The 18,655-nt window shown below is 50.9% G+C and overlaps 1 protein-coding gene across 1 annotated transcript in view; it reads right to left on the bottom strand.

The window, feature by feature from the left end:
- ALX4 (ALX homeobox 4) overlaps positions 1-18,655 on the bottom strand; it is a 40,054-nt gene that overhangs the window by 5,454 nt on the left and 15,945 nt on the right. Inside the window, exon 2 of the mRNA XM_086463226.1 lies at positions 5,805-6,115. Coding sequence (XP_086319352.1) covers positions 5,805-6,115 — 311 coding nt within the window. The remainder of the gene's footprint in view (positions 1-5,804; positions 6,116-18,655) is intronic.

Raw genomic sequence — 18,655 nt, 5'->3', positions numbered from 1 at the left:
ACTTGTGACAAGGTTTGGACCACTTTTTAGAGTTCTCCTTTCTCCTGTGGTCCAAGTCCTTTTAGACTGCTTGGTATCTTGCAGTTAGGTCTCTTGAGGCCTCCACAGTGCTCCAGGGAAAAGAGGGCAGGCAAGGCAATGTATAATGCGAAGATGTCAGCAAAAAACCAATTAATCCTAAGTATTTCCTCAATCTTAGAAGACACCTGCTTTTAAAAAGCAGATCTAAGCCCCAGCAAAGGGTTCATTGCCTGTTGCCTTTCATCAAGGGAGGCTGCTATGGGAAGGGGATGTGACAGTGGAGGTTGCAGCAGCTCGTGCAGCATGTCCAGGTCAGGATGGGCTACTTTGTGCAGGGATAAGCAGTCGCTGTGGCCTGCATCTCAGTGTTAACGATCAGAGTGGGAATGTAGGGTAATGTCATGTATCTGACTCCTGCAGACAATGCTTTGATAAGCCCTGACGTACCAAATCAGCCCTATAAAAATCTACAGAACAGAAAATGTTTCATGTCTCCATAAACATTCAGCCATATGCTGGTACCTAAATCCACATGCATACAGAGCTGACGTGATGAGGGGGGTGGAGAGGCCAGGAACGGCCTGAGACAAAGAAAGCGGGAGGCTCCTGCTCGCTGCCTCACTGCTGCTACCCAGGCGCCCAGCCAGCACTGCCCCTGCCACCAAGCCCCATGTGCCCCACACAGGGCACGGGTGGAAGGGCTGAGCTGGGACCTCACCCAGGCCCCTCTGGACGTGGCTGGATTGTTACGGATTGCATCTCTGCCTATGTCCTTCCCCCAAATTAAAGAAAAAGGTGATTTCCTCCTCTCCTACCCTAGTGCAGTGGTGAAGGGTGAGGCTGGCCTCTGCAGGTGTGGTGGCAGGCTGGTGACAGCCACGGGGCTGGATCTGCCGGGTGCTCAAGCACCCCCTGGCTGTATCGTTTCCTCGATGCAGACAAGAACTGCTTGCCGCATTCGAGCCTCTTGTGCTTCCACTCTCCCCTGGCAGCATCCGTTCTCCCCGTCCCTGTCCTCTGGCCCTGCTGCCCTCCTCCCACCGTGCAACCTTCATCCATCTCTCTGTCTGTCTGTCTCCAGGACCCCATCCCTCTGTGAAAGGCCAGGCCGTCTCCCCTCTTCCTGGAGATGGCCACCAGCCCTTTGCTTTCCAGCCTGCAAGAACAGAGCCAGAATTCATCCTTGAGCGCTGAAACTGGACACCATTTTATCAGTGGCCTGGAATGGGAAATTGGAGCCTGGGATGAGAGAACTGAATAACTCGAGCTTGTTTTCATTTCATGTTTAATTTCCTGCAGGCTTAGCTCAGTCTTTCCGCTCCTTCCACCAGCCTCCCAGGGTTTTATGGGGGAAAAGGGATCAAGATATATTACTTCTTGCTTTGCTTTGCTTTTTTTCTTTTCTTTTTTTTTCCAAGGCGGTGATTTTGCTACAGCGGAGTTTGACATTTCCCTCTCACTTTCAAGCCCCCGCCGCATCACAGGCTCACCGCCGAAAACATTTCATTAACAGGCCCAGCAATCATAAGGCTGGCTCTGAGGGGGGCGGGCTGACGGGTTCTATTCCCTGGCTGCAAAGCCTCCTTCCAGCCCCATCTCTTTCTCCTCTGCCACAGGGCAGGCCAGGAGGCTGAGATACTCCCAACCTAAAAGAGATGAACAGTCGGGACCAGGCTGGCATGGGCTTGGGATGTGTATGCATGTGTGTGTGCAAGGGGAAGGAGCCATGTGTGAACACACATGTTTACCGTGTTTCTGTAGTGCCACCACCTCAGTCATCTGCTGCAGCTCTGGATGGGCTGGAAGAAGCTCAGGCAGTTGCTGGTAACAAGCAGGAGCTCCTTCCGGGGCTCTGCAGCCCCAGAGATGGAAGAGGAGGAGAAAGGAATGGGATATGCATGCTGCAAAGGACCTACATGAACACCGCGCCTGTTGCACACCCTTGCAAGTTTGTTTCTGAGCCCTAGCAGCCTTTCCCCGGCTAGGTGGCTCTGCCTCTGCGCAGGGCTTACGCACGGCTCCTGCTTCAGAAAACAGGGACACGCAGCAGCTTAATAGTACTTGGCAACAAGAGGCCAGGTTGTGGGTGGCAGGCAGGGAAGATGTTGCACTGCATCGCAGGGGGAAGTAGCTTTGACATTGTCGGATGCCAACACTGATGGCTGGAAACCAAGGCAGGCAGAGAAATTGAGCAGGAGAGGGGCCAGGCTGCGGGATGCCACGGCTCCACAGACAGCATGGCCCACCCTGTGGCTGCTGCTGGCATAAGCTCTTTTCCAGGCACTGAGATCTCCGGCAGCTATTTCACTAATGAAGCGTCAGCTTGGGAAAGGGATGGGAAAAAAACAGAGCTGCCACTTGCCTGTCTGGGCTCTGCATCTGCTCCTGCCTGCAGAGTGGCAGCTGGTTGTATCCCTCAGGGAGCCAAGCCTGGCCAGAGGGGACAACCTCCAGCCAAAAGCAGGCTCAGCCATGGGAGGGATCATCACATCTCAAACCTGCTGGACACCTCGCCTTCCTGCCCTTCCGCATTGCATCGTTCAGCCCCGCAGGCAGCTGAAGCTGGCCTCTGTGAAATTATCTCAGGACATTTGCCATCCTTTAGAAGACCATACCTTCCTTGGGAGAGGGGCTGTTGAGCTCCCCTCAAAGCCCATGGGGCTGCAGTAGGTGTATGCCCAGACACCCCACAGCAACCAGAGCCCCTGCCAGCTTGGTGGCGGGCGTCTGAGTATGTAGTGGCTGTTTGGCTTACAGGAGGAAAGCACTAAGGGGCTCGTGTGATTTCCACCCTCTGCCTTGGCCCTAGTTGGGCCCTTGGTCCTTGCAGTAGGCGTTTCCTTCACCATTGGTCTCCTGGGCTGCTGCCCCATGGCATGCTGATATGGTGAGGTCCCCACAGAGCAGAGGGGTGAGAGGCCAAAGCCAAGCCTAAACAAGCTATAACAGCCCAGAGCTGGAGACAAGTGCTAAGGTGATTCACTAATGCCCCAGCCCTGAAAGCCTCCCTCATGGGAAGTGCAACCCTGTGCCATCAGCAGAAGAGCCCCTTACCATCCCAGGCTGCATCCCTGTGCCTCCTGGGGGCTGCTGACAAAATGCTGAGGCTAAACAGCTCACTAGCTGGCAGCCCCAGCCCCCTGGGAACCCACGTGAAATACTGAGCACCTGGGGTGACCCTAAGCCTGCCCAGCAAGCACCCACAGCACTCTGCACGAGCCTGCTGGTTCTCGCTCTCCAGTCCCAGGGAGTCTGCTGTTCTACCGATGGCACAGCAGCCCTTCATCACAAGGCGGTGGCTGGATGCCAGCCCGCAGCCCGAGGGATGGGGTCCTTCCTGACAGGGCTGAGGGAACGAGTGAAATGCAAGTGCTTACCCCTTTCACCCTGTGCTAAGTGCTTGACGGACCAGGCCACTTAGACAAGTCCTTCAGCTGCTCCATTACACGAGCCCTGTCATCGCTGTCCCAAGTGAGAGGTGTGCGCAGGCAGTTGCAAGAGGACAGAGGCTGTTCTCGGCTGCCTGTGGCATTGGGCTGCGGGAGCACTTACCTTGGGGCACGGTGAAGTGTAAGAAGGACATGGACCTGCTTGAGTGGGTCCAGAGGAGGCCATCAAGATGAGCAGGGGCTGGAGCACCTCCCTCATGAGGACAGGCTGAGAGAATTGGGATTGTTCAGCCTGGAGAAGAGGAGACCTTCTAGCGGCCTTCCAGTGCTTAAAGGGGGCTACAGGAAAGGTGGGGAGGGATCCTTGATCAGGGAGTGTAGTGATAGGATGAGGGGTAATGGTTACAAACTGAAAGAGGGGAAATTTAGACTAGATATTAGGAAGAAATTTTTTATGATGAGGGTGGTGAGACCCTGGAACAGGTTGCCCAGAGAAGCTGTGGCTGCCCCCTCCCTGGCAGTGTTCAAGGCCAGGTTGGATGGGGCTTGGAGCAACCTGGCCTGGTGGGAGGTGTCCCTGCTCATGTCAGTGGGGTTGGAACCGGATGATCTTTAAGGTCCCTTCCAACCCATTCTATGATTCTATGAGCCTATAAAACCCCCAGGCTGTGCCCTCTGCCAGATTTCCTCCTGGGTGCCTGGGGAGGTACCCTGCGGTGTTATCCAGTAGTAAAGTGGGGAAAAAAACCCAAAAAAACCCTGTGATCATGGGTCATCTGTAATGAGCTTGTGGATTGCATCTGCCTCGCCTGCCCTGGCTCTGCTGGCCAGCGCTGCAGGCTAGCTGGGTTGTGCTAGATGCACACCCTGGCTCAGAAGAGAGTAGGAGGAACTCGAAGCCCTCCAGCACCTCATTCTCATTCCTGAGCGAAAGGAATGTCAGGCACTGGGCAGTCAGTAACCTGATGCTGCTTCGGGCCTCCCAGGAGACCCCATCAGCGCCGGTTATGTGTCTCGGGAAATCAAAGTCTGAGTCCAGTGGCAGAAGTAAAGCACTAATGTTTGTAGTGCTGCCTTCTCTGCCCGTGCTCAGAACCCTATGTCCAGGACCAATGGGAATTGCGCTGCTTTCTATTGAAATGCAGTCGTGTCTGGCCTGAAGAGAAACAGCTGTGAGGAAGAAGAGCACACCAGCCCTGAAAATCAATTTAGGCGAGCAGACAAGAAAAATCCTGCATCTAGCTGAAAGTGGAAGTAAATGTACAGACTAAAATGGACTTAGGCAAGGATGCTGGCCTGACTGCTTCAACTGTACACAACGATTAAAGGTTAGAGCAGAGGGCGAGCTGGGCTGCCTGGGACCTGGGAGTCTTCTGGTATAAGAGATACAATCAGATGTCTCCACAGACCAGCTATTCTTGATGCTAATGCAGGTTCTGGCGGTGGTGAGCTGAGAAATGCCTGCAGATGGAAGTCACAGGATTAGCTAGTCTGGAGAATGAGAGCCTAATCTTCAACAGGACCTTTGATGGTCATCAAGGTGGATGTCTGCTCCAAGTGATGGTGCTCCTTTTTTGCACATGCTTCTGAGCTCTGCCAGGCCTTTGGTTTAACCTTGACAGAGTAAAGAGTGGCACTCAGAGAATCATTTGCTCCTTTGATGTGGAGTTTGGCTCTGCTGGACCCCCACATTAGTTCAGGGAAGCTAGTTCATGGGAACTGGCACCCGTGTGGATGGAGGCAGTTGAGATGGCACTGCAGCTGTTTGACTCTCCTGCTCCTCTCAAGGTGGTGGGAGCAGCTTTTTGCTTCAGATCACCAGGCTTCGTGCAGTCTCAATGCCTGCTTAGCCAAGCAGGCAACAAGAACTGCCTCTCCTGTATTGCCTCATGCTTTCTGGTACTGAATGTCCTGGTCACCTCTGCATCCCTACCTTGCCAGAAAGAGCCCATACTGTAGGAAACTCCTACAGTTGCTCCTACTCAGACTAATGAACCTGTGTCTCCTGCTGAGTCTCCTGAAGAAAGCAGGTTTTGTAATAGCTTTGTTTAGGGTGACAGTGAGGCTTACCAGCCTGCTGCCCCATGAGCTGAAGGACAAGAGGTATCTCTACGAACACTGGAGCTCAGGACAGCAGCCCAAATAAAGGAGACCATGCTAGCATTGGACATGGACGTGCCTCCCCATCCTGTTCCTGCTGGAGAGGTGTGCCAGCCTACGGCACGGGCTCTGGGTAGAGCTCAGCTGCTGGCAGGCTGTGGTGGGGCTGGAGGGGACCTCAGGCACAGCGAAGCACAACAAATTTGCAGGGCTCATGGTTTCATTCCCCAGAGAGCAGGGTCTTGTTTGCAGCTAGATCACCCCTCACCCAGCCCCAGGCCATCCGTCTTTTACCTGTACACGAGCCTCGGTGAGGTCTGTCCTCATGGCTAGCTGCTCCCTTGCATAGACGTCTGGGTAGTGAGTCTTCTGGAAGACCTTCTCCAGCTCCTCCAGCTGGTAACTAGTGAAGGTGGTGCGGTTCCTCCGCTTTTTGCCCTTGTTGCTCTCTGAGTCGGCCTTGTCCATGGGACTGGGGAGGTCCGTGCTGGCCCTGTCCTGGGGCACTTTCACTCCAGCCTCCTTCACGCTGAGGTAGCTGCTGTCCATTCCCGAAGGGTCAGAGCTCGCCTGCAAGTCAGCCTCTCCCAAACTGCTCTCCTTACCTGTTTGGGGCAGGGGAGGGCAGAGAGGGGAGAGCAAGGCAGGTTTGAGCAGTGTGGGGAGGGGGAGAAAGAGAGAGAGAATGAAACAGATGTAAATTTTTTGACAAATTAATTGATTCAACCAATTAGCGCTAGCCATGGCTGTAGGGGAGCAGTCCCCAAACACAGGCAGACAGGCTGACACCACCCTGGGCAGAGGTGGGAGGTGAAGCAGAGGGCTACCCTGGGTGCAGGAAAGGTGTTGGCCTCAACCTCAGAGATCTCAACCCTCAGCTCAGGGGCAGCACGGGCACCTGGCCGGTCTGCATTCAAGGGAGGAGGTGGCTGTCATGGCAGGAGGGCTGATCGCAGCCCACAGATGCCAGCACAGCCAGGGAAGTTGAGGTTGAAGTGAGCTCTGTTGGATCCTCCCGGTCTGCCTCCGGGAGCCCGGTGGAAATATGGAATGCTTACATGCACGTATACCAGTAAGACCCTATTGTGGGCAGTGGGACTGAACCCCATGGAGCCCTACATTACTTGGTTCTGGCCACAGGGGAGGTCTCTGAGGACAGAGGGGCCCGAACCCAGGCCTCAGAGGGTGGTCCCCAGTCATGAGCCCATCCGTGCTCCCCTACTGAATAACACATGGTAGAAAACCAGGGACACACAGCAGCCCCAACACGTGGCACTTGGTGGGATCTGTTTTCTATTTGTGCATCCCTGGGCAATGGTGGTGTGTCAGCAGAGGTGTTGCTGACTGACACCCACAGTCACCCCCACAGCCTTCAGAGAGGACTTGCATCACTTTTGGCAAAGAGACTATGAATAGCACTTGGTGCCACAGAAAAGGCTGGTGTGATACACCTATGGAAACATGCCAGCCTGTGCATGGGGCAGAGAGCAATGAGAGGATTCTAACAGCAAGCCTGGGAGGCTGTTCCTGCCTGACTGCCCTGAGCAATTAATAATTAACAGGCCATGACATACGAAAACAGTATGGCAAAGCAGGAGGTGGACACTTCAGCCACTGCCTCTCTAAGGCTTAGCAGCTATGAGTAGAACCACCTTTGATATTCTGTCATGGGACATATGTATCCACAGGCACAGGCAAAGGCACTGTGATGGGTCATCCTCTCCTGCCCACCTCCTGTCTCCAGCAAGAGCAGTGTCTCCTTCATTAACCACACCAGCAGGACACTGGTGGGGATCCATGGCAAGTGGCCGTGGCTGTCTGTGCAGCGGGCTGTCCCCAGACCAGAAAAAGAGGGATTTGTGTGGGCAACTGGCCCACTTAGCATATGCTGTGCAGCCCAGTGTCACACTTGCCCACATTTCTGACTGGGATCTTTGGACAAAAAAACGTGGTACCTACTGCAGGGTTTAACCTTGAGCCACCATACTCAGTTCCTAAAGGCCCAGGAAGGAAAGGGTGCAGTGGTACTTCCTAACCGTGCTCTCATTACCAAGCCAAGAGCATGCCAACTGGCTAATCTTTTCTTAAAATTTCACATTAGCCTATTTTTAAATATTCTCAATCCAGCACCTGTCTTTCTGGGAAACAGCTCCACCAGCTAGTGATGTCCGCACCGGGAGCTTTCGCTCAGCAGTGTCATATCCAGGGTCATTAATGCCAACTCAGGCATCTTAGCCTGTGTCTTTGGAAATCCCCATCTTTTCCAGCATTCATTACAACATCCTTTCACCTAATTCATGGTATATTTACAGCTTAGCCCTTCTGTGACTGGCTCTGCCATTGCTTCACAGACAAAAAAAACGTGAACGGCTTGTGAGAAGGTGTATGTATCCTCGTCCTTTTCTCACTCGTGCAGCTGAAAGACTGTGTCGAGTTGACTGGGATGAAAACAAGAGGATGAAATGTAGCTGTCACCCTTGGGCACAAGGGCAAGGAAGGTCCAGGTTTAAGCTTGGGAGGGTGAGATACGAAAGGGATTTGAGAAAAAATTTCCCAGTTAGTATAGAGGCGTGGAAGGCAGACCTGAGGTGAAGGCACAGGAGATGCAGGAGCTATCTGCCACTGCCACCCTACTGTCTTTTCAGATTTGTCACTTTCTCTACTACTGTTCTCAGGCTTTTGAGAAGCTCGCTGTAAAGATGAGCAAAGTCTGATGTTGTCTATCCATCTCAACTCTCTTTGCTTTGATCCTTAGGAACATTTTGCTAAGATGTGTGCTCCCTGGGCACCAGGACGGGTGTCCAAGTCAGTGCCTGCCACCTTGCCTCCTCTGTGCACCTGCACTTTCTGACTGGCTGATCTCCCCCACCGCTTCTGGGGGATGCAGGTGGACAGGCCCATTCAAAGTGGGCTGGGACAGTGCCCTGCCCCACAACCTGGGTAAATCATACGCTACAGCCATGGTATTTATTATTTGCAAAACTACTGGTAATAAAACAGTTCCAGAAAGTCTGCAGCAATGGACTACCACCTATGACAGTCAGTAGAGGCAAGTAATAAATAAATAAAAGTATTCCAGGAATTTGTTTCCTCATTTCTTTCTATTATTTATGATGTCAGGAAGCTCAGTACATTTTCCCCCATGCCTTTGCACTGGCTGCCTCCCTACCTCCCAGGACTCCAGCAGCAGCAAACACAAGACCTGAGGCTTTTCCTTGGGAACTCCTCTGCCATTTCTTACCTGCTTGAGCGGCTCAGCTAGCTAAGGTCTGCACACACACACACACAGACACAGACACAGAAAAGCTCTGGGTCTGATCTAATTTTGTTCACTGCATAGCTCAAACTGCAGCTGGGAGCTGGGCCCAGGGCTTTCAGCAGCGATAGTTATCTCCACCACAAGATGTCAGCCCCAAGGAGCAAGCCATGGTCCCTGCTGTGCACGCAGCGGGTGGGCACTGGCAGGGGTGAGCTGCCTCCGAGAGAGGGGCAGCAACAGTGGGATGGAGGGCAAGAGGCAGGGACCATGGACGGTGGTGGCGTAGGGAGGGGATGGCATGCATCCACCCTCAGTTGAGCATCCCAAGAAGTAACTCTCATTCCCTAGAAACAGGCTTGCTGAGCTGAAAAGAGTCATGCTAACAGATGAAGTGAAACAAATTGCATACATCTGCATATGGATATGCCCAGACTTCCTGTAACTGGAGATGGCCTCAAAGTTTCAGTGCAAAGTTTGGGGTGTCTGTTTCTAATCAAGCCTAGAGAGACCTTGAGTTACATATTGTGAAGATCTCCATGACAAGGAGGTAATGTGAGCATCATTGCACCCTTACAAGCCTGACAGGATCACTTGGTGCCTCCTTCACTGCTTATGACTCTGTCCTTGCCCTCATAGCAGTAGAAGGAGGATATTTTCTGGCTTCCCACACTTTACACTGTGCTCTCCCTGTGCCTTGGCCGCCTGCTAGACCATCAGCACTTCCGAGACCTTCCCTGAGTCACCCTGTGTCCATTGCTAATGGGCAGGGACAGCCCAGGACAGCAGGGCACATGGGCCCTGAGCATCACTTTTGGGCAGGAGAGCTGCCTGCATCCCCAGTTCACAGGGGACATGCCTTTCTGATCTCACCGTGTCTGTCCTAGGAATCCCATGGAGGAGGAAGGGGGTGCAGGAGATGCAGACCATGCTGAACATATGGCCATGCAGTGAGCACCTGGGACAGCCAGGCATCACGCTGCTCTGCTGACACTGTCCTGAAGGTAGCGGCCATTTTAACCATGCCCTCACAATGTTTGCCTTCACAACTCCTATCTCTTTTGTTCCTGACGTCTGCTATTTTGGGAGGGTGATGAAGTAAAATCTTCGCTATGCACAGTATTATCCACGTAATTTAATTTAGAGCAAAGGCAGCTTTGTGCATCTACATGGCCATGGAGAGTGGAGCATTTGAAATAGACAATTTTGGGCCCAGCTTGAAATGGTCAGTCTCCTTTGCACAACACATGCATGACAAGCCACACCTCCTTCATGATAGACTCCTTCCCATAGCTCCTGTGATGGCAGCCCCACAGCCTACAGGGCTGCAAGACAGCTACATGGCCAGCAAAACCCAGGGACATAGCCAGCACAACCCAGGGACGTAGCCAGCACAACCCAGGGACATAGCCAGCACAGGGCTGTTTCCCCGCTGGCTCCAGGCAAAGAAGCCTTCAGGATTTTGGCATTGCTAATGTACTGCTCTGCCAGCATCTCATCCAAGCTATGACGGTTTCAGTGAGGAGCCCCATGCTATCTCAGCCCTGTGGGGCTCCAAATGTAGCCTGGGACACCTGGACACCTACCAGCACATGGTGGCTCACAGAGGCTGCCTGGCAGCAGCCAACCCACATGTAAAGTGTGCGGCATGTGGCTGCACAAGGCTGCCTCTCTGCTCCCACACTAAAAGATGTAGGGGTCTTTTGCCCTCCTGCCCAGGTGCAGGATTTTCTCCCCTGTCCATCCTCAGATCCCTATGGTGTCCTATGCTGTCCATTTCATGGTGCGTGTCCCTGCCTGCACAGCCATGGTCCGACTCTTACATTTCACAGCAACGATGCTTTTTAAGAAAAAACAAACCCAAAACTCTACTGCAGATGCTTAAGATGACTTTTCAAATCCAGTTCTGGCACTTAATGTCATTCTCTCAATTCTTGCTTAAATACCAGTGCTAAAATTTTGCCTAGACAGAGTTTGAGCAACGTATTCTACAATTCTTACCAAGGAAGATTTGCACCACAGCCCAGCCAGCAAACCTCCAGGACTTGGCCAGCCATAGTAACCTTATCCAGTCCTTGTGATCTTGCCTTAACACATGCTGAAGCCATTATACTTGTTCCCAAGTTGCCTGTTGCAGCCTTCTGCCTCCGGTCTGTCACTGCAGTCTAGAAGTCAGCACACGGCTATCATTTGAAAAACATACATATTTTGGGTTATATAGGATAAAACGGAGGGGCTGGATTTTAGACATATAAAGGCCCAAATATTTCAGTTTATTTCTGTTCAGGGAGTCAGCGCTCTTGCAGTCTGTGGATGTAGAGAAGAGTTTAAAGATGAAGAGAAGACCCACACTTTTTTAGCTGAATGTGGCATCACTGATTTTATTAGCAATGATACTTAATAATACTTTCATTCTTGGGCCCAACTGAAGAGTAAAACTGGGCAGCATTCACCTCTTAAATGCAGGTGGTAGAAGTCTACATAAGACCAAGCCTTTGGCATCATTATGGAAGCTGCAGTTACCCTTGCTGCTAAGCAGAAACTGGTTAGAGCATCTCCATTTCAACTCTGGATAAGGATGAACATGTTCATTGCCTTGTGTCCAGACTATCAGCTGGACAGCCAAAGCTGTCTCTTTGAAATAACCCCACTCTCCATCACCATGTGGATGCACCAAGCTGACTTTGCTCTAGCTGGACACCGCACCAGTTCGCTTGAGTTTGCATAAAGCAGAGCCCATTCCTGTACGAAAGCATGTCAGTCCATCCATCTCAGCCAGAGAGCTCGTTTGGTTGATTTTGCAGAACCTGAAGGAAGGCTGGAACATGCTGCAGGCAACTCCTCTGCTCATGGCATGGCATGCACCGACTTCCCCTTGTGCTGAGGAGACTACTGCACGAATATGCTCACCTGCATGGACACCGTCCATCTCTGCCGAGCCTGACCAAAGCTGCTGGCACTGCTGCTCTGCTGCCTGTGGCCTCCTGAGGCTCTGCAGCAAAGAGGGGGGGGAACGTAGTGAAACTCACAGCTGTGAAATACCTGGCCACCTTGGGGAGCTAATTACAGACAGAGCAAATTCCTACAGAAGAGCCTATTTGTAAAAGGATGAAAGGAGAAGAGGAGTGTTTCTTTCCACTGTGCTCCTCCTGACCACACCTCGGGCTCCTTTCTTCCGAGGGACTTATTTTTCTGAGCAAAGCGAACAGCAGGAGCAACGCTAAGTCCTGGACCAGAAAGCTCTCAAAAACTCCTTCTCTTCCTGAAAGGCAGTCTGAGGACAGTGCCAAAGGTGCCACACAACACTGGTGGGTCCATAGGCTTTTGATGGCCCTGCAGCCAGCATATAGCTTAAGTCATTGGCTCTGTCTCTGCTCTGTGTGCCTCAGAGATGGTTCCCTGGGAGTCAAAACCGCCTCAGCCCTGGCTGTACATAACCCTCTTGTGCCTGGCTGGTTACTTTCTCCTGGAATAAATCACTGTGTGGGTTTGGGGACAGACAGCTTGATAAACATTAACTCTAGTGCTGCTGAGAACTTTACATCGCAGCAAGCCTGGGGAACATGTGTGAGTGTGTATTATTCATTTGTGGAAGTTGCTGTTCCTCTTGCTTTTTTTCTGAACTTTTTTTTTCTGGACTTTTTTTTTTCCAATACAGACATCTGCTTTTGAGGGCACATATAGCTTTATTGTCTGAGTAGCTGAATTCACACACCCTGTGGCTACTTGGGGAGAGCTCAGCATCATCTATACAAATGCAACATGCACTGCCTGCTCCTTTTTCATGTTATTAACAAAACTGGCTTTTATATAAACAAATCAATTCTGAAAACTCTGCATAGAAGCTGTAGCTAGACTAAAAAGGCACAGTTTATGCCCCAAGTCCTTTTTCATGTAGCACATTCATTTGAACAGCAGGAAAGAGCTGATGAGCAAATTTCAAAGGCACAAAAATGCTTCTAGCAACCTGCTGTAACTGCAGCTGACTTTCTGGCTCCCAGAACGCGATATAGGAAAAGAGAAAGAGCAAGAAAATATACTGCCATTGCCTCCACAGAGAGAAAATGAAACTGCTCAGTTGCGTACCGTGGCTTCCTCACTACTGAATTTGAAAGGAGATTATTGTTTATGCCAAATATTCTGGAGCTGGGCATCTTGGCTCTCTCTGGTGAACTCATGAATTTCTTAGTGACCTGGGTCTCTCCTCTCTGACACCTAAAAGTCTTCAGTGGCCACGGGGGATGACACAATGCCTTGGGGATATGTTCTGCAGTGCCAGGACCAGCCAGAAAATGGCTTTTTAAGTGTCAGAGAAGGGAGGTGACAGTCACCTCTGTGAAGTTCAGTGGCAGCCAGACCCTCAGTAGACCCCACACAGGCAGCCCCAGGCATGAGGGTAGTCAGTTACAGGTTTTCAGCATGCCAGGCTATATGTGAAGTCCTCCTTGAAAGTATGACGGTCAAGATGGATCAGCTACTGCATTTTAAAATGTTTCTCTTATTTCCCACTCTAGGCATGTCATAAACAGCTGGGAAATAATTGTGGGTTTCTGTTATGTCCTGCTTGTGTCTCTGCCTAAAACCGTGTATGTGAACCAAAAGCTACCTAGTACCTCTGAACTGATATATCCCCAGCACTTGCTTACCAAGGAAGATGGACGAGGCAGGCAAGAACTAGAAGGGGGCTTGAAAGGGCTTTCGGTTTTCTTTTGGCTCTGAATTTGATACCTTTTGGATAAGTAGTCTCCTCCTTCCAAAACAATCAATCCTGCATTGCCTTGCCGTGGCAATGGTCGCCTGAGGGTCTTGGCTTTTCTTAGGTCCCTCAGAACCAGATGTGAGCACCTAAATGCTCTGAAGACTGGGCTTAATGCTGAATAAGTCAAAATATGGGAGCTCATAAGGAAAAAAAAAAAATCAGCATCACTAATATAGGACAAAATATTGAATGGTATAGTTTCAGTTGTAGACTCATACCTACACACAGGTCCGTAGGTCTTCATTGGGAATTATTCCAAAAGGGTCCACAGATCCTTGGGTAAATGAAAGGCAGAACAGGCAGGTCCTCATGCTGTTTGCTGAAGACTTTCCTTCTCCACAGACATGCGCTATAGAGTTTTGCACACACTGATGCACTGACGCAATATGGGGCCTCGTTCACTGACTGGCCATTGGCACATGGGGGAGCATCTGCCTCATCCACCTGTCTGCCTTACTTTAGGATAATCCAGTTCTCTCCAGGTTGTGTTTCCTTTAGAAAAATCTAGATACAGCAAGATTGCTCCTCCCCTTTTAGGAAGTTCTCTCCAGCTTGAAACAAACCTTGAAGCTTCCAAACCCCCTATCAAGCTGAGTTGCATGACAATAGTGTTTAAGGTAGCCAGGATTCAACTACCCTCCTTGCTCTGAGGCATTGTGAAGCCAGGCCCTGTACCTGCAGCAGGGAAAGGTAGGAGCTGGGCAGCTCTGAGGCTGATGGCATACAGTGCCATTCAGTGCCTGTGGAAATGCTGAGGGTTGTTCTGATGTGAGTGACAGACGAGGGTGATGAAGGGCTTAGGGCTAAGCTCTTACTCGGAAAGGAAGACCATAAGCCTTCCCATCGGATACAGATTTATGTATTCGCCTTAACCTCACCCCTGCCCTTTGGCCACCACGAGGATCTGAAAAGATCCCTTTCCTGAGCACTGCAAGACAAAAGGGAGCTCTTCACTGCAAGTTGTCATCTCCTCCAGAGCTTTCCCCCACTGCCAGTCAGCGCCTCCCTCTTCCCTGCAACACACCTGGAACATTTCCCCTACAATTTCCATTCAAGGCTGGACACTGGGTGAGCAGGGCATCCACTCTGTCAGGGCCAGAGGGAGCCATGAGGCACTGGTGCATCCTTCCACAGTCTCAATGTGTGTTGCCTTTCATGTGAACCGCACACCAAGCGAGGCACCACCAGCCATTATGTATGACAGCACGTATAAATCAGTCATCTAGGAGAACAGGGGCACACTCCTTCCAGCTGGTGGGGAAGGCTGGCGAGGCAAAACCACCTGAAGGGAGTTGAGCCTTGCTCTGATGTCTGGCTATGGCACAGTTTAATTCCCTGCTGCCAGGTTGGAAAGTGAATCACCCCATCCTATGTGTCTGTGCCTGCCTGGACAGCATTTGTGATGTTGGTTGGTTCGTTAGTCTGTTGGTCTGTCTCTCTCTGCATTCTTCTGCCTGTCTGCTTTGCAAAAGCAACCTCTTTGCAGCAGAGGCAGTGATGCATTGCTGAAGTTCAGCTGCCTCCCAGAGGTGACTTCCAGTTGCCTGTTTTGTGCTGCTGGTAACAGGGCTGGAGCTGCAACCTGAAGTAACTGGCAGAGCAGAGGGGCAGGAGGAGGGAGGTTAGAGCCATTTTGTCACGAGCTGAGCAAGAGCTCAGCTGCCTCTGCATTATGGAGTCCTGGTTCAAATTAGTGACAGACGAACTTCAAAAGGCTTGCAGGCACCGGCCAGAGAGGCGTCTGAGCGGACTCTGCCTGCGGCCCTAATCCAGCAAAGCATTGCAGCGTATGTGTGTCCCTGGACTACCCTTACACTTAAAGGGAAGCATTGTGTGCTTCAGATGGGCAGTCAGACAAGCCCCAACAAATCCCCCCAGCACAGCTCCTGTGCTGCTCCTCTTGCTTCATGATTTGGGCCCCCAGGTATCCCCACAGAGAAGAGCTGGGGACGTGGATGGGTGAGATGCTGCAGCAGCCCTGTTGCTACCCAAGTACAGCACATCTCAGCAGAACTTGAGTACTACCATTTTTGCTTGGAAATTGGAGTGCAGGAGTGATGGGGAAGCTGGAGTAAAAACAAAAAAACACACAAAACTGGCTGAACCTCACTGAACCATGGAAAGGGTTGAGTTTAAACATTGGGCCAAAGTTTGGGCCAGGTTCCTTAACAAAATTGTTCTGCCATTCTTCAGTTTTACACAGCAGATTAGTAAATAAAGACCCAGATGAGGAAAGAAAAACATTCAGCCTTCCCCAAACCTGCCCATTCTTGGAAGCACAGCTAAAACTTATTTCCATTCTGACTGCACATTGCAAGACTCAAGACTGGCCAGGTCTGGGAATTGCTAATGTTCCTACGAGCACTAGGCTTTTAGAAGTAGTCCAGAAAGAAATTAGGTTTTCAGCTACCAAACCCACCAATTCACAGTCCCTGGGGCCAGGTGACAGACTGGCATCAGCTTTTACTGGCAGAGAGAAAGAGGGCAGCAAAATCACAAACTGAAGCAAGAAGCAGCACAACCAAACTGGGAACTTCCCAACCAAGAAGGAAGACAAAATAACTAACAGCAAACCTGACAGTTGGCAGGTTGTTTCCCCCAACCTCTACACTCCACCTCGCTCCCTTGCTCAGGTCACCCACTGCAACAAATCTCCCTGACATGGGATCATGAGACTGGGAAAGATGCTGCAGCCCCCATGGGGTTTTCCTGACTGGGAGATGCTCGTGCCGAGGGAGAGGGGAGAGCCTGGACTCCCGACAGGGTCTGAGGGCAGCAGCTATCCCTGCTAGCCAGGGGCTGTCAGCCTCGGTCCCCATGAGCCCCCCCCAGGCAGTACAGGGGGTGGACAGTGGCCTCAAGGTCTCACTGACCACAAGAGCTGTTTCGAGGCATTGGGGGGGGCATAGCTGTGTTGCAAGGCCTGGCCATGAACTGCAGCATGTTTATGCTGTTGCTGGGGAGAAAGGGCACAAAAGAAAAAATCTGTCTAAGATTGCCTTGCCTGGAAATTCCAATTGCCCCTTACACAGTATAAACAAATATTTATTTAAGTTATTCAGCACACCCCAGTCTTCTTATACATATCCCCAAAGAGTGTCTTAAAACGTCTACAAAAAGGACTCCATTAACCTCTGCCACCCTGTGTTAGAGACACATATTTCAGCTCCAGTTAAACTGAAGTTTAATAAACTCTTGGCCTCTGTAGGATCCCTCCAGCCTCTGCAGCAGCTGGTCCTCCCCTGCCCGAGGCTGGGTCTGGGTCTACGTTCACCACTGGCATTTGCCATGAAAAGCAGCCACCAAGGTGGGGAACCGCCAGTGCCACTCCAGCCTCCGATGGGAGCCCACGATCAATCGTGGGTGCTACGCTCAGACACCTTGCATTTCTTTCTGTTGAAGCAACAAGGAGGACGGAAAGGATGTTTCAATCTCTGCCTCATGTCTCCTCGGCCCCGAAATCTAACCCCAGCTTAGTGCACTTTTATCTCTGGAGGGTTAGCTCCACGTCCTTCGTATCACAGCACAGAGAAGGTACATGTTCCCCATGGGAACCAGGGTAATCTAAATCTTTTGAATGATACCAATCACTGATGCAAGTTGCTGTGGTTAGGAAAATACTGGGAAACCCTCTTGCTTCATGGTTTAAGCGCGATGCTTTCTTCAATCAAAAAATTATATATGTGTAGTTCAATAATCTCCTCTTAATGAATTTTTGTCATCTTATCAAGGAGTAAAAACAATACTGCATGACTCGGACAATTACTCTCATGAGACATTTGTTCAAGAGCATAAGCACACGGTACACAAAGGAAAGGCATGAAAACGATTTACAGAAGCAGTGAGGCAAAGGTTTATTGATAATGAGGCACTAAGAGGAAATGGGATGGATGTGCCTAAGATTCCTCTGGCAAATGAATAATGAATTGTATTCACAGCCAGCAACTAAGGTTTTTCATTTTGAGTTGAGAATAGCAAGATGCAGGGCAAATTGAAGTTATTAAGGAAAAAAAAAATCCATTAGGTAGTACTGAGTAAGGAAAACATCCACAAAAGTGTGCTCTTACTTGCAAGAGGGGAGTCGTGAATTGCTCAAAGGGTAAACTGTGCTTGTCAAGCAATTCAGCATGCTATGCACTCTTAGCTCGGAGAAGGGAAGGGGGATTTCGTTTCACTTGAGGACCACTTCACCTTGCAGCACATTTAATTGTCACCAGGGGAAAAAGAAAACAAACCTGAAGTAGGTTTGCATGAGCCAAGAGAACTTGATCTTTGCTTGCTTCTCCACCTCTGCGGTTCACTTCTCCCCCAAGCCTGCCCATTCCCGGTGAGCCGCACTCCCACAGCTTCTGCCCATCCTGCATGGACTTTCCAGCCACTCAACCCTGACCACTGAAGTTACTGGGGTCTGGTCACCGCACTTGGTGATGACCGAACCAGGCCAAGACATAGATCTCCTACCATCACCTGAGCACTGAATTCCTTTATAAAACCACTCCGGGACCAAATTTTTCAAAGATGTTTGCCCCTCGTGCTGTTGTGGCCGTGGGTGGCACCCAGAGTGGTGTGGCTCCACCAGCACTGATGGACTGGGGATGGCCCCTAGCTGCTTGGCACCACGATTGCACTCAACACCAGGACCAAACATACCTACTGGACACAGGAGGATGAGCAGTGAGAGCACTGTGTGAAGGGCTTTTGTGTCTTTCCTCTTATTTCTTTTCTAACATAATTCTTGCTTCATGGGTATTTGAATCATGTATACCTGACCCCCTACCCCTGGTGAACAGGTCTCCATTTTCTTCTCATTGTCCAGTGAAGGCAATTCTTATGTACTGCATGACATCCACACTTGGTTCAGCAGTGTCCTCTGGACTTCCCACAGCATTCACTGAGCCGTATCGAGACGAGGCACCACTGTTGCTCATGTTGTACTGGCGGCAAACTGAGACAGAGAGGCACCAAGTGCACAACAGCCACTCTGAGGTATCTAAGCCTGAGTTTTAGAGAGTACTTAGCATTGTCTAATATTTCTGCAGCTTGGAGATGAAGGTCCTGTTGGCCTCAGCTGATGCCCCGAATCATGCAATACCTTTGTATCTCCATTACCCACTCATAAGCCCTTGTTCA

Source organism: Leptosomus discolor, chromosome 3, assembly GCF_034619465.1.
Source record: "Leptosomus discolor isolate bLepDis1 chromosome 3, bLepDis1.hap2, whole genome shotgun sequence".
NCBI lineage: Eukaryota > Metazoa > Chordata > Aves > Leptosomiformes > Leptosomidae > Leptosomus > Leptosomus discolor.
Note: the sequence above shows the minus strand (reverse complement) of the source record. Positions and strands in the feature narration are given on the sequence as shown.